Raw genomic sequence first — 16,603 nt, forward strand, 5'->3', positions numbered from 1 at the left:
TAAATCAGGGAGCCGGGCTGCTGTGGGTAGATGGGAATGTGCATTTGGAAACTTAACTGTGCGCCCGTCCTCAGAGAGGAGCACAGCTGCTGGGTCAGCACATCCTTTAAAGGTACAATTTGTGAGGGGATAATTATAACCCCAACAAGCAGGCAACGGTCTGGCTTGTTGTGCAATATCACTTTGTTCCTCCAGAGGCGACAATGAGTCACCGTAGTGCCGCTCTCTCTCCAGAACTCTTCAGCCAGTGATGATGTGTCACTGTGGCGGGAAGAACCAGCCACTAAAGCCAGACTCTGAGCGAGAATGAACACACAAATCAGTTTCGCGTCTGACAAGCTCCATCTTAAACAACCCAACATGGTCGAGGCAGTCCTGCTCAACTCAAAGCCCCATGCACCCACTCACTGTTGGCGCCCGCGCCCACTGCTGCACGCGTGCTCCCAGTGACAGCTGCGTGGGTGTCGCATGCAAGCATGGAAGGCAGGACAACCAAGGGAGGAGCGCCGATTATGAATCTTTCAAACTCGGGTATCAAAAAAGGAGCACTGGTGGTCGTGGGTCACATTTCTGAAACTTAACACTGTATTGAAAATCCAAAGGTTCTCTCACATTTCTGTGTATAAATTAAAGAACCATAAGAAGAAACGGCCCATGGTTAATCAGCCTGATGCGCAAGCGAACAAAGCTTCTACTCCACCACAGAGAACTGTTGGAATGTAGAGCAGCTGCTCAACTGCTGCTCTGAACATCTGACGTCGAGTGCATATCCATCAGCTCTGGGAGAAGGACCTCTCACCTGGGACTCCCCCTGAAGTTTCTGCATTTTTTTTCCCCCAGGGGCCTAAGACAGAAAGATGCTGCATTATAAAAATACAGTAAAACCACGTGAGGCAAATTCTGATTTGTGATTTTGAAAGTTTGATTGATTAAATTTTGAGTTTCACCCTCAGTTCATTCTAAAGAAGCGAGCAGCTAGCTAGTTTCTTACAACACAGGTGGATAAATGACCCTCTGGTATTATACTGCCCCCTGTAGGCCAGTAGTGGGACATGAGTCAGTCACAGATGGTATCTTTAATAGTTACAGATAACACTGACCTGAACTTCCACTTAGGACTTAACAACCATAACAACACAGGCAGGCTGGGTCCCTGCATCTCATCACACCCTGCAGTCTTCCAGCTCCTCCCATCTGGTGGGTACAGAGCACCAAAACAGCCAAACAGTTCCTTCCTGTGGCTGTCACCAGATACAATGGCAATCGACAGTGCCAAAAAGTCCACTAACGCATGCTGATTTGCAGCCTCACACTATGTTGGAGTCTAAATACTCAAAGCCTCCTTTGCCAGTCAAGCAAAGCGGGCTCTGGTTCTTTTTCTTCTTATTTTTTTAAGGTGTTTGGTGTCCAGGTTATTGGTGCATCACTGCCACCTGCTGTTCTGGAGAGTGAACTCTCATTATCACAGACCCGATCACTTCCAGCCAATCATATGGTGCATCTCTAAATATTCTCCCCAGCCCACGAATCACATTGTGTGTGAGGTCAGCCAGTTTGTTTGACTGACTCACACACACACACACACACTCACACACACACACACACACACACACACACACACACACACTCACACACACACACACACACACACACACACTCACACACACACACACACACACACACTGCTGACTGACTGCTTCAGTACACTTCTGAAAATGTTTGCCTATTTCTGGTAATGACACAATAATTCCCCTAGGAATAAGATCATTTTAACACTTTGGTTTGATTTCTGAGCTTTTCTGGCACCATTGGCCATCAGCTTCAGGAACAACCCTCATAAAATCATCACCGACTGTACCTTTTCATTAAAGTAATTCCATATTTACTGTTAATAATTGCACATGTTGTTAATAAACCCATATTTATTCCAGTAACTTTGCAACCTGTCCCACTGCCCTATCGTCCACCAACCTCAAGTCGACTTGACATGACTTACTAAAGATTTGTTGTAATTTTTGCACTCTTCAATATTGCACCGACCTGTGAATATAAAAGTGTGTATATCTGTGCATAGTTTCAAATGTTGCTTTTTCCAACCTGTTGTCCTTGTTTCAGCTCTCTGTGAATCCTGTGTATAGCAGTGGAATAACTGGAGTCAAACTCCTTGTATTTATGCAAAAAAAAAAATTTTCAACAAATAAAGCCGATTCCATTTCAGGACGAGTCGGATCGCATCGCCAAACTGGAGTTTTGTGAAGCTCTCCTGGGGGAGGCGGTTGCTCCAGAGGAGCTTTCTCAAAAACCCATCAAAACGAGCCACGGCAACCCAGACTGAGCTCAAATCTTAAATCTGTGTGTTGTGAGCCCAATCTGGTCGTAGCTGAGTAAAAAACCTTTCATCAAGCAGCATCTAAGAAAAACTGCCTTCTTTTGAACTTGGTGCAACATACTTCTGGAGTTCACCCTGTGGAGTTCTGAAAGGGTTTCATGAGCACAAAGACTGTGGAGTGTTCTCAAATAATAATGAAAAAAAAATTTTAAATTTCAGGTTTCGACATGAAGATTATTCCTGATATTTTCTTTATAAAGCATTCAGGAGATGTTCTATGTTTAAGCATTCGTTCCCTCTAATGGGAACTTTACAATTACATGGACTGTGAGCGCGTCTCATTTTACTAGTTCGCTGACTTTTCTCGGTTTTCTGACACACAGCTGAGCGACACGGACGAGATGAGACACCACTCATCCCTCTCACGTCACAGCCCACACACACACACTGACAAGCCCCCTCCAACCTCCTCATAGCTCAAAGCTCGCAAGATGACCAAAACGGACATCTTGCGACCGACGGCACGGTTACCAAGGCAACAAGGAAATAAGCCATGTGCTAATGTCTCATCCCTTCTCAAATTATGGGCTCTTTCGCAGGATATAAAGCACATGAACTGAGGTGAAGCGCAGCGGTTGAGAGGTTTGTGTTAACCTCCACTGCACTCAGGCTGCAAATTGTTTAAGAAAGCCCCACCTCAATCAATAAATCACTCAGTCAGTCAGTCAGTCAGTGTGTGTGTGTGTGTGTGTGTGTGTGTGTGTGAGTAGTCAGGTTTGATAAGTGGCTCATGTTTTCCCAATGATGACAAACATTCACCTCATCTCAAACTCCAGCAGAAGCAGCAAGGACAACAACAACAACAACAATAAGAACAACAACAGCAACAAAAAGCCTCATTCTCTCGTCACCTGATGGAGGAGAACGACCCGGCTTTCAAAAAACTGGTAGCATCGAATATGGCTCAACGACACAGTGTCACACAAAACACTCCGAATCTCAGCAGCCGTCATGAGAGAAGATGAGCTGCAGCGCTTCATCACAGCCTTGCTGGCCATGTGAAACTATTAACAATAATGTTGCATATAAATTACATCGGTTTGATGCTTTTGGCCTCTGTGAGAGTGAGAAAATTAGCACTAGTGCCTCAGCACATGCATCATTGACACCATTAAGTATCAATAATGCATTGAGCTCTGCTGTCACTTCCCGGCTATTTTAAAAGGGAGGTGTCAGAGAAGAAATTAAGCACTGCGGAGCTCACAGCGAGCTTGTACTTCCAAGGTTAGCATGTGTGCAACACCACCCAGTGGGACAGGCACAAGTGTGGACATGGTTAGACACCGTGTCCAGAACCTGCAGATGCCCCCCCACCCCCCACCCCCACCCCACACACCTGATAAAAGGGACCTGGTCCAACATGAGAGAGGAGCCCCAAATCATTCCCGTCGTTATGATTATGACTAAAATGTGATTGAGCATAAACACAACCACATTAAAAATCACTTTACCAGGTGTTAGGCTCATATACGCCTGAGCAGGGAAAAACAATAAAATCAAATGGCACCAATCAAACACGCTAACCTTGACCAGATGGCTAAAGATGTAAACAAAAGCATGACCCTACACTCTTAAAGGGACAGTACTCCCAAATATCCAACTTCAATCATCATCTACACACCATCACACTAAGGGAAGGGCAAATTAAGTTTTGTGTTTTTAGTGGCTGCTCAAGTTTTATAGGAAAAGGTGTTGCAGTAATACCCCATAAAACTGAAGTGAACGGGGACCAATTTTCAAACATTAAAAATATATATAATAAAACCATCAAATGCCTCCATGCTGCTCATCAGAAGTAATCCAAGTGTCCCAAAGCCTCGACGTGCCAAGTTGTTGGAAATTCCTCAGCAGTCACTTCAATTGTTTGGGAGATTATTTCATTCTATTTCATTTCTTTTTTTCTTTTTCTTTTTTTTTTTGGTGGGGATTGATGGAAATGAATAGGAAAAACTGCAAACTCACAGTATATCTAAGCGTCGCAGCCTTTTTAACCACTGCTAGTTTTCATCATCTGTCCCTTGAAGGGCCTTTAAAACATCAAACACTGGTAAAAACAGAGCGTACACACAAACAAGAAACTCAACGTTGTGGTACACTTTGAAAAATTGATCAGAGTTCAGTACGTCTTGCCAAAGTACACATATATTGACTATTCATAAACATCCATTGTACTGCAAAGCCTCTTCCAGTGAAAGTCCAGCAGTGTTTTCTGGACTAAAAGTCTTCACCTGACCCTCCGTCTGTATGAGGGTGAGCAGGTAATGACTGTATCTCTTTTGTTTCGGGGGGTGAACTCTTCCTTGAAAAAGACAGTGGGAGTGTTCCACTAAGAGCAGACAGCGTTCATCAGTTGGTTTATTCCAGTACACACAGCGAGAAGAAAAGAAAAATGTTTCTAGTCGGAGTGTCAGCGAGAGGATCATAAACGCAGCCTGAAGCAGACAGACAGAGCTGGTTCAAACTGGGGATTTAAAATGGAGGTCTGACCGCCCCTCCTCCCTCCATTCCTCCTTACACAACCTGGCTAGCCCACCTAAAGACACACACACACACACACACACACACACACACACACACACACTCACACACAGCAGTATTGCATCAACAGCATGTATCATCTTTTGCCATGAACAGTGTACTACCACTTCACATCATTTCCTTGCATCATTCAACTGAGCTGAATACACACCAAGCACACGCACGCACACACACACACACACACACACACACACACACACACACACACACACATGAGGGATTTCATTCACTGGTTTCACAAGGGCCACTCCTGAGGGGCCCACGAGTTTCTGTGTGATGACGGAAACTCTCATTGCTTCGACTGAAAAACTGACTGAAGTAACTACTTTACCTCCAAAACACTGAAATTTATTTAAGAAGGAGTTCATTTCCAAGCATCTGCCTCCATTTTACCTGCAGTAAGAAACAATAAACAATATAACAAGACTCTAACAGAATATGTAAACTTAATCTTTACCAATAAATGTTAACGTTATTATCTATAAAAGGTGTGATAAAGTACCATGTATCATAAATACACTTCTGTTGTTGTATCAGGGTTGAATACGAATCAAGAAAACATCATCAAATTACAAAAAATATGCGTTACAATCACCTTTGATTACTTTTTAAAGTGTGCATTTAGGTTATAGTTACATTTTAAAGGATTATTTGATCATAAATTTGATTCTGTCTGTAGAAGGAGACATATTTAAAACCTATTTTCTCTGAGATACACATGGAAGGAAAAAAATGTCACAGAATTGCTTTTTTTTTTTTTATTTTGTAACCAGAAATCATGAGAACTATTTGTTCTGCGTTGAGAGCAAAGGAGTGATTGCATATTTGAAATGTGCATACGACAATAAAACATAAGCTAGAGGTATATTTGGAGAACATTTTTATTCCCTTTCAGATTCTGAGTAGTTCACGCTAGTTTTCTGTGTTTGTATTTAATCTTTCAAAAATAGTTAGATGTTTAAAAAGATGGAAGAAATGTCTGAGGGAGTTTTTAAAGGGCTTGGTTTTAAATGTTTAATTTTGAAGTAAACCAAGGATTACATTTCCAGTCACCAAAACTGCCATGTAATCTCTGATTGGTACATATATTTCCAAGGTGTCTGACTCACAAACACACAAACCAACTGCCTGAAAATTCATTCGGATGGTTTTGAATTGGGGATCGACCTCCTGCCTCCATTTGCACAGCTGGCGGCCGCGTTGACACGCGACATTCAACGAGGAGGTAATGGAGCGAACAAAATGCAGCATTTAAAATTGTAAATGTGTTATATTCAATTGAGTGGTAGCGGCAAAGAAAAATGTCTGGTCAATGCTTAGTTTCACGTCCTTGTCTCTGCCCGTCATTTGTGCGTTTTTTCTTTCTTTTTCTTTTTTTTTTTCAGGTCCCTCCCTCCACAGCAGAGTATTTCCATCAGAGTGTTGCGAGTGTGTTCAGTGCTCGGTGACTCAGACACTGTGGCTCTGTGAGTGTGCGTCTCCTGCTCTCTCTAACACCGAGTCTCAATAACATGGCCTTTGGTTTGTGCCACTTCATCGGCGCTATAGGGGCTACACAACGCTTTCCAAAGTGATGAGCTACTACAGGCGATAGGCAGGGCCCGAAGTATCAGAGGAATTGGGGGTAAATAGCTTTTGTAACAGTCCTTGCTTTCAGCCACCGCTGTACACAACACACACACACGCACACACGCACACACGCACACTGCACTCATACCCACTAGCATGCCCACATGATAATTTCTCCGTTATTTGCACACACCGAGGCAAATGAATATGTAAATAACTTGTGAGGGTAATGTGGATCCCTTGTGCTGGGGAAGGAATATGTTAATGACTGATGCAGCGTGTGAGTGTTAATCACATGTGTGGGGCCTATGCAAATGAAATGCATAGGGGATAGTGGCATATAAATCGCATGTTTCACTGACAGAAAGTCAGTGGTGTAAGAAATATAGATGCTGGTGTAAACAAATCAAATACATTAAAGAGGAACATCATGGCGCCAATCACCTGACAAGAGGGGTGGGGGTGGAGGGGGGTGGGGTCCTCTAAGATGGATGGGTGAAATTCTACTCTGTCTGCTCCCGTCTATTTAGCATTCGAAACCAAAATCAAGACACTTTGATAAGGGCTGTCGCAGTGGCAACAGTTGCCAGGGAAACCTGATGGCAGGATGCTTGTGGAGGGGGCGCGAGGAGGGAGGAGGAAGAGGAGGAAGAGGAGGGTACAATGCTTAGGTTGATTTGCTACCATTGAAGGAACACTGGCCGCCTCATCAAGATACGGCACCTTGAAGGAACGTGACTGACAAGGGGCAACAGGGTGCCTTACGAGGCGCCGGCAGTGATGCCGTTTGGCGCATTAGTCTGAGTGAGTAGTCATGGCAACGAGGTGTTGACATAGCGCAGTCGCACCGTGATGGTGATGACATTCAGCACAGAGTGAGTGTGAGTGAGCTTGTAAACCAGAGCAGGGCCTTTCCTGTCCCCCTGTGCAGAAAAATAAGCACCCAGTGCTGACCATTTCACATTCGCTATGTCTCATCTCAAGCGGAGCCAAATGGGATACAAACAGTGATACTACAATTAAAGTTGAATAGAACAAACAAAAAAAAAACAAAAAATATCCACCAAATTTCACAGATGCCATTTATGTGCCAGGTTTTTTTAATTTTCAAAGTGACCTCTGCTAACAGAACATCTCTCATAATTATAACCAGTGTAATTATCTAAATATAATAACAATAACAATATTACAATAATGATAACACTTGATTTAAAAAAACGGAAAATAATCAAACTAGATAAAAACCCAAAATGAAAAACACTTATTGTAATAGTTTTGTTTTTTAAAAGATCTATAAGGTTCTATATTTTTTCATTTAACTGTCCTTTTTTAGAAAAAAAATCCACCCGCCACTGTATACTGTACTGCATGTCACCTTCTCCTTCACTGAACGAGGTTTGCTTACCTTTAAAAACGCCTGTCGTCCATTTAGCTCCCTGCTGCCATGAAATCCACTCAAACACGATAACACTGAGATACAGTTGTGAAATAATCCGCTGCAAAGGAGCAGTCTTCATCAAAGGTTCATGTCCTGTCTTTAAGATAACATGAGGAGGTTCGGACTGCGTGACACATCCCAGCAGTCGAGTCACTCAGGGTTGGACTGAGGAAGCCATTTTGGAGGGCTAGGTTATTTCCCCGCTGACGCATGTGAAGTCCATCGCACTTGCCGTCCCTTCGCCAAAGTCCAACAGGTTCAGTCATAAAACAACTACATACAAATGAAAAAAAAAAAAAAAAACTCATCAATTTGTAGGCACAAGTAGTGATAATAATGGTCATACGAATGATAATAATGATAATCATTTTGACATTTTACAGCATGCTAAGCTAGCTGCTTTTTAGATACACCGTTTTGAATTATAACAAATAAAGCCTGTTATCATTACTATCATTATGATCATTATTATTAATACTACATTGATACCAAATGATGCCGTGAGCTCTAGTTCATGTTTCCGTCGTAGAGCGTGACGATCTCCCTCCTCAGACGACCCTGTTTGTGTGACAGGAGAGGGAAAACACTCGCGTGTCGCTACAAAAAAAAAAAAAAAAAGGTCAAAATAAATTTACTCGAACACAAGTGTTTTGTTTTAGCTCCCGCTCAACTGACGCCACGCCAACGTGACCTTAAGCAGCACAGTTGGAGCGGCCATCTTGTTCCAAGTAGAGAAAAGTCGAAAGGGGCGGGCCACTACAACAACTGTGTGTATCTTTATCTTTATTTTTTTTTAATATATTCTTCGCACGTTGTAGTTCTCAGTCAGAAGCTTGATAAAGATTCTTTATAATTTATTTCTTTGAATGAAAATATATTTACGGTATATATAATATGTACGTTCAGTCTCTCTCTCTTTTTTTTTTTAAATCTCTCATTGTCCTTTATGCTGCAGGATTTGTCTGCTCCCACTCTGTCCTCCCTCAAGAGTAGCCAGTAAAGGTGTGAAAGGGAAAAAGTGTTGATGTTCTTTTGCCTCGCAAAGTACTAGGTCTGATACGTGTGTCCTGGACAGAATCGCTGCTCTAATTTTCTCTGCTCTGTTTTAGTACTTCCTGGAAACCTGCGACGGTGCTGCTCACCCCAACCATTGTTTGTTATTCAGCGTCTCTGCCAAACACCAATCTGACAACATGTTCAACGGCCAATATTACGCCCCCCCCCCCCCAATATATATACACCGAGTGTGTCTGGAAATATACAAAGCAATCTGTATAAAACCTAGAAAGGTTCATTGCGCATGTATATTCATAGCTTTCCACTGTGATTGTGGATACAAATGAGTTGGCTTGATTTCGGACTTTGGCAAACACTAGTTGGTTGCACTGGCAATTGAATGATTCTAATGTTTACATTGTGTGTTTGTGTCTGCTTTAGCTGAAAAGTGTGTGCAGATGCCATTTGTGGGACGAGTGCTGTTCTTATAGCATCTCTTTCTCTTTCCTGGATTCCGTCCATAAGGACAGTAGGCTACAATCAGTCTGGTGTACTTGGTCTTACAGGCTCTTTCCGTCTCTAATTCTTACTTCCACTCTCTCATTTAAATTTGAGTCTCCTGCACGTTTTCCTTGGAGCCACTCTTGAAAAGCAGTGGCTCATTCTGGCCTTTACCCATTAGGCCTTTCAGAGAACTATGAAGACTCAACTGGGGAAGGGGCACAGGCGAGGGTAGTGTGCCACCCGTGGGCGTCCCCGCACTGGTGGAGGTGGGAACCTGGGAGCAGGATATGGACATATTCTGAGCCTGAGAGCAAGGCGAGGGGTTGTTGTTGTTGTTGAGGCCCATACCAGGGCCTGTGCCCAAGCTCAGGCCCATCATGTTGTTGTTAAAGTGATGGGTTTTGTAATAGTGGTTGAGGTGCTCCGATCGGGCCAGGTTAGGCAGGTTGACTATCTCTGGGTGGTGCATCCTGAGACTCTGGCCCCCTCCTATTCCACTGCTTCCACTCTGTGTTACTGTAGCTCCTCCTGAGATGCCGCTGCCTCGACCGCTGGCCCCCAGCTCATCCTCCACATTGATGATCTCAATGGCACGAGCAGGACCGTGGTGTTTATGGAGCTGGTGTTGCTTCCTCAGCTTATAGAACACCACCAGCATCACAGCTGCCATGAAGGTAATGGCTACAAAGCAGCCAATGATGATCTTGGTGGTCTTCATCACATCATCCAGGCCTGAGAAGCCTGGCTCAGTGATGGGCACAGTGAAAGTGGGTCGGGTGGCCCGAGGAGATGAGGAGGACCAGCCCACTGACAGGGAGGAGGCCGTGGTAGGAACACCCTCTGACCATAGGTGGCCTGATGGTGTGGGACCAGGGTGAACACGGATGAATGTTTCATTGATGGCAACCAAAGCTGAGTCTTCATCTCCAGTGGTCTCAACTGTTTCCACGGTGACTGTTGTGAAGTAGGTGTAGTTGACACTGGCATCGGCAGCGGTGACATTGAGGACAGCGGTTGCGGTTGTATTTCCAGCAGCGTTGGTGACCATGCAGGTGTACTGGCCCGTGTCTCGCAGGGTGACATTCGTGAAGTTGAGCGTGCCGTCATGCAGGACGGATATCCGAACCCGGTACGAACCATGGGTCATTAGAGTGCCATTAGGAGTGATCCAATTGACCGATGTTGTGGAGGTGCTTGTACGACACTTGAGCTCCGCCGCCATACCCTCTGTGACATTGAGGTCTGTAGGTGGCTCCACGATGACGGGCGCATAGCAGGTGAAGTGGCTCTGGTCAAGCTCTCCAATGTACTTGCCCTTTAAGAAAGGTGGTGCATGGCAGCGAGCGCAGCAGGTGGTGTTGCTGGGCACTGTCTCTTTCAACCACCAGCTAAGCCAAAGTACATCACAGTTGCAGACCCAGGGGTTATGGTTAAGGTGCACCCTCTCCAGCTGGTGAAGGGGAGTGAAGAGGTCATGGGGCAACGAGTGGAGAGAGTTGTGGGACAGGTTGAGCTCCTCCAGGTTTTTCAGGTCATCAAAGGCATTGCGCTCGATGACGGACACCTGGGAATGCATGAGCCACAGCTTACGTAGAGAGACCAGGCCCTGGAAGGAACCGGGCCGGATGATCTCCAGCCTATTTCCTGACAGTTCCAGCTCCTCCAAACGCACCAGTGCTGTCAGTTTGGGAATGTCCTTCAGCCCGCACATTCCCAGGTTCAGGTACCGAAGATTGATGAGGCCCACAAAGGCTGCATCAGAGATGAAATCCAACTTCTTGAGCTCACCGAGGTCCAGACGACGTAGCGAGGGCACGCGGTGGAAGGCATAACCTGGTAAAGTCTCAATGGGGTTGTTGCGCAGCCACAGCTCCCGCAGCTTGCTGAGGTACTCGAAGGCATGTGATGGCACCAGTGTGAGGCGGTTGTCGAAGAGCTCCAGCGTGTTGAGATTGGGGAGGCCATTGAACGCTCCAACTTCAATCTGACGGATCTGATTCTTGGAAAGCTGGAGGATCTCAAGATGCCTCAAGTGCTTGAAAGTGTCTGACTTGATAACCTACAGGGAGTGACAATGGTAAAGTTAGAAAAAATACATCTGCAATTTTTTCCAGTGTGTAAAATTTTTCATGACAATTGATCATTGTCATTACTGGCTGTTGCTTCAATCATCTGTGTCGATTTCAGATAACATAGGATGCTATGATCATGCTAGTCATTTGAAAAAAGAACTTTTCAACTTTGTAGAATGTAATCTCTCTTTTAACGGAAACAATAACTACATGTTAACTTTTTTTTACACTGAGAGATGTTAGACATTTACAGAACTTTATAAAAAACATGTAAAAAAAAAAATCTTTGAAATCCTCCTAGCATTATAAATGAATACATCAAAGGCATGAACATGGATGCATTCATGTTTAAATAAAAATAGTTTAAAAAAATATTAAATAAGAAATGTAAAATGTAAAATCATATATTTCATCTGTCGCAGCAGCTGACCCAATTCTGTTTAGTCTCGGTACTGGTTTGGATGTTGGAAGCTCTGTGTTAATGATAAACACAACTGTGACGGATTTAGTTGCACTGAATGCATTGTTCTGCAGAACCAGAACCAGAGCCCGCTAACAAGCACGTTCTTGATTTGATCCCTCCGATTTCACCCCTAAAATAAGAAATTTCATATGAAAGGGGCAGCGTGGCACAGCATGATTTGTGGAGGTTTTGTTCAAATCTTTATCAACAACCGAGTTGCTCAAAAACGCAGACTTGAACTCGTTCTTGTCAACCACATGTGCATTTAATTTGTGGAAACCTGCATTTAACCACCCTCTCCCGAGCTTTGAGCTGCCACGTGTGTATTTAACTGAACGTGCATGCTCTTGTTGGTTGGGGGAAACCCACACAGACACTTGAAAACTCTACACAGAAAGAGCCTGGGACAGCCGGGAGTGCAGGCAAACTTTCACCCACACACTCAATAAAATCTATGCCAAGACTAATGACATAATTGTTACAGGCTGCACAAAATAAAATAATCTCCAGTCTATTTTTTTTTCTCCCACGCAACCATTTGACATCCCCCAGAAATGATCCTGCAACATCAGTGGAGGACCAGACCCCCGGGTGCACAAGCATCGGTTTAAACAATTGTTGCAGCAGTTTGTTTCCACAAAGTACAGACTAGGATATACAATAGTTCGATAACAATAAAATGAATAAATGACATATGACCTAAATTTTATGTCATTTACAAGAAGTAGAGCTGCAATGATTTAGTCAAGACGAGTTGCCAACTATTAAATAAATCAACTATTTGGAGAATCGGTGTTTCTTTACAGCTTGGGGATGAAGCTGAAATGAACCAACATCATTTTTTTATTGTAAACATCAATACAAGCTTACAACTTTTTAAAGCTCCACAACCCTCAAGGCAGGATCTATGTGCACGTATAACTGTGGCCCAGTCGGGCTTCCTCGACCATGTGACACGGGCAGACGCTCAGGAGTGATGCAGGAGCGAGACACTTGAGTTAAATATCGTTTTTTTGTTTTTTGTTTTTAAGGAATCGATGCTAAATGAGTAGCCCGTGAATATCCAAGAATCAACTCTGTACTATCGATCTCTCCGTCCATTGTGTTTATCAGAACGTAAAAAAGTTGCCCTTCATCGTTTGCACTTCGCTATGTGATGAACGGGAGGAAGGTTTTCAACGCTTGCTACGTTTCTGGTGAGTGTGTGTGGTAAACCTGGTCCTGTTTCCTAACACTGGCTGTATTCTGCTCCAGTAACTAAAGTGCTCTCCACAGAGGGAAAAGTGAGACTCGGGGGACTGACACATTAAATTCCTTGATAATAAGTGTTGGATTATTCACATAAAGTGTTGCCACAAATCACCACCGAAGACAAAACTAATTTAATTTCTAAAAATGTCTCAATATTCTGCGCTACACTTTTTAAAATCAATTTAGCAAATTAACAACCCTCGAGAAAGAGTGCCACGGGCTCTGGACAGCATGCACTAGAATCTGTGCGGTCCAACTGGGGCTTGTTTGGTGAGAAGTCAAAGACACGCAGCTAGTGAGCGCGACTAAAAGCCCCTTAAATCTCTGACTGTGTGAGATATGTGTGGCCAAAGCCCTCAGTGAGACACACAGAAACTCCTGGAGTCGGGCCACTGCCTCTTCTGAATGTAGAGCAGGAAGGGGGAGACAGACAGAGAGGGGAGAGAGAGAGAGGAGGGGGATGTTAAGAGGGGGTGGGAGCTGTCAAAGCTTTACTCTCAGGGTACTCAGTGAAGGAAAAAATAAGCCAGAGAATCTAGGATGCCTTCAGGTGTTAAAACATTTTTAGATTTTTAATCATTTCAAGTGGGGCTGCAGGATACAACAAACCGAATCAGAATTTACAGGCTAAAAATGAAACGTAACGAATATTGTTTTTCATGTGAACGGCGTCTCTAGAAATCATGTGGCATCATGTCCCATTTACGCAGCGTTAACGTCCCATCATGTCTAATAAGACATCGGACTAATAAGAGCAACACACAGAGCGGTCTGACATGCAAAGGGATGCACAATTTTAACAACATTTGCGTAACTCAATGCTTTTCATTAGAGGGGAGAACAAAGCGCTGTCTGCAACATGAGGAGAGATCCAATTACCTCTAACGCTGCTGCAAAGAGCAAAATCAACCCACTCTGTTTATAAATCTGGAGATTCATGTGCTTTGTATCGATGGTTTGTACTTAAATGATCGTCCCTTGCAGCTGGAAAGCCACAAAATGCTGTCTAGGGACTCGAGATAAATTGGAAATGCATAAAAAAAAGGCAGCACGGTGTCATGGAAATATGCCTTGCTTTCAATTTATAAAATATTCCCTCAGTTCAGCTCTGGCTTAAGTGGCTTTTTTTCCCCTACCGTTGTTACCGCTTACTTTTCTGCCTTCTCTCAGAACTGAAGTTTCAAAGAGGAAACCTGTATCTACAAGTTAATCCTAAAATCCACACGTAGCAGCACATGTTCTTTCAGATTATGTGTGAGAGACATAAATATGTTAATATGAGTGTGTGTGTGTGTGTGTGTGTGTGTGTGTGTGTGCGTGCGTGCGTGGGCGCACCACACAAGACTCTCATCCATCAATAACTCCAGAATATACATATATAAATAGCAACAATTTGAATAAATCAATGAAGTGAGTCGATATGATCCGAGCTGAAAATAAACTGGTAAAAAAAAAAAAAAAAAAAAATTAAAGATGAATAAAATTGAGAACGAACCACGACGCTCACTGTCCGTCTGAGAGACTAAACCAGCAGTCAATATCATTTACTGACTTCAGGAATATAAAAATGACTTTTATGGTCATCTGTATATTTTCCCCTGAGATATATTTTGTGTTTATGTATATATATATATATATATATATATATATATATATACACACCTCTCCACAAATACTCAGTAACTAAGTGATCTAAAGGGAAATTCAGGTATTTTTTTCCCCACTGGGTTCTATTTCTGCGTGTGTTTTGGTGTGATAAGGGTTCTCTGAGGTAGTGGGGGCTTCCCTTTAAGCTCGGTTCCATTAAGGTTCTCCTTACATTATGGTTCTAGATACCACTGTCAGGATCATTGCGTGAACTGACCCCCCCCCCGCCCTTTGTCAACTAACTCACCAAACTAACCTAATATCATCATTTCATAACCACAGAGGCACCAAATTCCTGAAAACTGTCCACCTTAAGTCACTGATGAGTTTCTGACTCATAAAGAAGCAGGAAAAACAGAACAATTCCCACTAAACCACTGAATCTCTTGAACCAAATCCCATTCATTTCGGCTGCTCTACTGTATGTGATGACCTTTGCTCACTAATATTCTGTCACCTCCATTCACCGGGCCTCCCCCGACACTGTCTGGAGACCTCCAGGGAGGCCCGTCTCAAAGAAGCGCTGCTCACAGGGACCATAATTATCAGGATTGTTCCAATATTGAGCAAGAATGTTCACGGCCGTTAACCCTGGATCGTGATATCGGGTACCTGTCAGAGTCCATCCACTAAAACTGCTTCAGAGGTCTGATATGTTTACGACAACTCACGCTGAAACTCTCCGAGTGAAGAATTCAGGTATTGGAATGCGATGAATGTCCGCATTTACCACATATTACCATATCAGTGAACCGGAGCAGAGAGAATGTCTCCATGGTGGAATGTCTTTTATATGGATGGTCTGCACGAGTCCAGCACGAATGAGAACTTGAAAATAAACTGGAACAACAGTTTCATCTGCTGAGTCTCAAGTAAACGTCTTGTTTTTGTTTATTTATTTATTTAATTTGCAAAGCCATCTCTCCCCCCCCCCCCAACTTAATCACTTGGTTACTTTGGAATACAAGTTAAAAAAAATGGTCAGAAATTACGCGGTGCGGCGTGGCTCAGAGGTGGAGTGACCGTCTAGCAACGAAGGGTCGCTTGTTCGATCCTCACTCCCCCCGGTGACCATGTCCAAGTATCCTTGAGCAAAGACCTCTAATTGCTCCTGATGGCCCTGTGATGGACTGGCGTCTCCAGGGTGAACCCCACCTCTCATCCAATGTCAGCTGGGATAGGCCTCCAGCCCCCCCCCCCCCCCCCCAAGACCCTTAACAAATAAGCGGTATAGAAAATGGAAAATGAATGGAATTAGATTAGGATTTGATATCAGTTCTGGATTCCACCACTTATCATGATTAAAGGAAAAAGTAAAATATCTCATCCATGTGAATTCCAGACTGTATTTTCTATCAATTAAAAGCCATTTGAGGAGAAAAAAAAAAAAAAAAAAGCATCCGGATCTGGTGAGGAAACCCTCGACAGGGATCATGGGAAACGATAGATCAAGGAAGTACGTGAGATTTAAGAGCGATGGAGCTCCACAGACGTCGATCTATGAAGGGTGTCTCACACTCACACACACACACACACACACACACACACACAGTCACAATCTGGGCCCGTCAGCAACTCAAACAAGCTCTTTTAGTGGATGAACATTTACGTTGCCGCTGCTTTGCGGCTGTCGGCCAGAGTTCTCACTCAGTATTGGAACGGTTCAAACTATTTGGGCTCCTATCAGTCATCTGGAGTCAAACCCTGCTGGAAAAAAAAAAACCAAAAACCTTTGC

The 16,603-nt window shown here is 43.6% G+C and overlaps 1 protein-coding gene across 1 annotated transcript in view; it reads right to left on the reverse strand.

Moving 5' to 3' along the window:
• Positions 1-9,157: 9,157 nt before the first annotated feature.
• lrrc4ba (leucine rich repeat containing 4Ba) overlaps positions 9,158-16,603 on the reverse strand; it is a 38,716-nt gene continuing 31,270 nt past the window's right edge. The window contains exon 3 of the mRNA XM_086185145.1: positions 9,158-11,493. Coding sequence (XP_086041271.1) covers positions 9,535-11,493 — 1,959 coding nt within the window. The 3' untranslated portion in view covers positions 9,158-9,534. The remainder of the gene's footprint in view (positions 11,494-16,603) is intronic.

Source organism: Aulostomus chinensis, chromosome 18 (genome assembly GCF_037954235.1).
Source record: "Aulostomus chinensis isolate RoL2024-O1b breed Wild chromosome 18, RoL_Achi_v1.0, whole genome shotgun sequence".
NCBI classification, from domain to species: domain Eukaryota; kingdom Metazoa; phylum Chordata; class Actinopteri; order Syngnathiformes; family Aulostomidae; genus Aulostomus; species Aulostomus chinensis.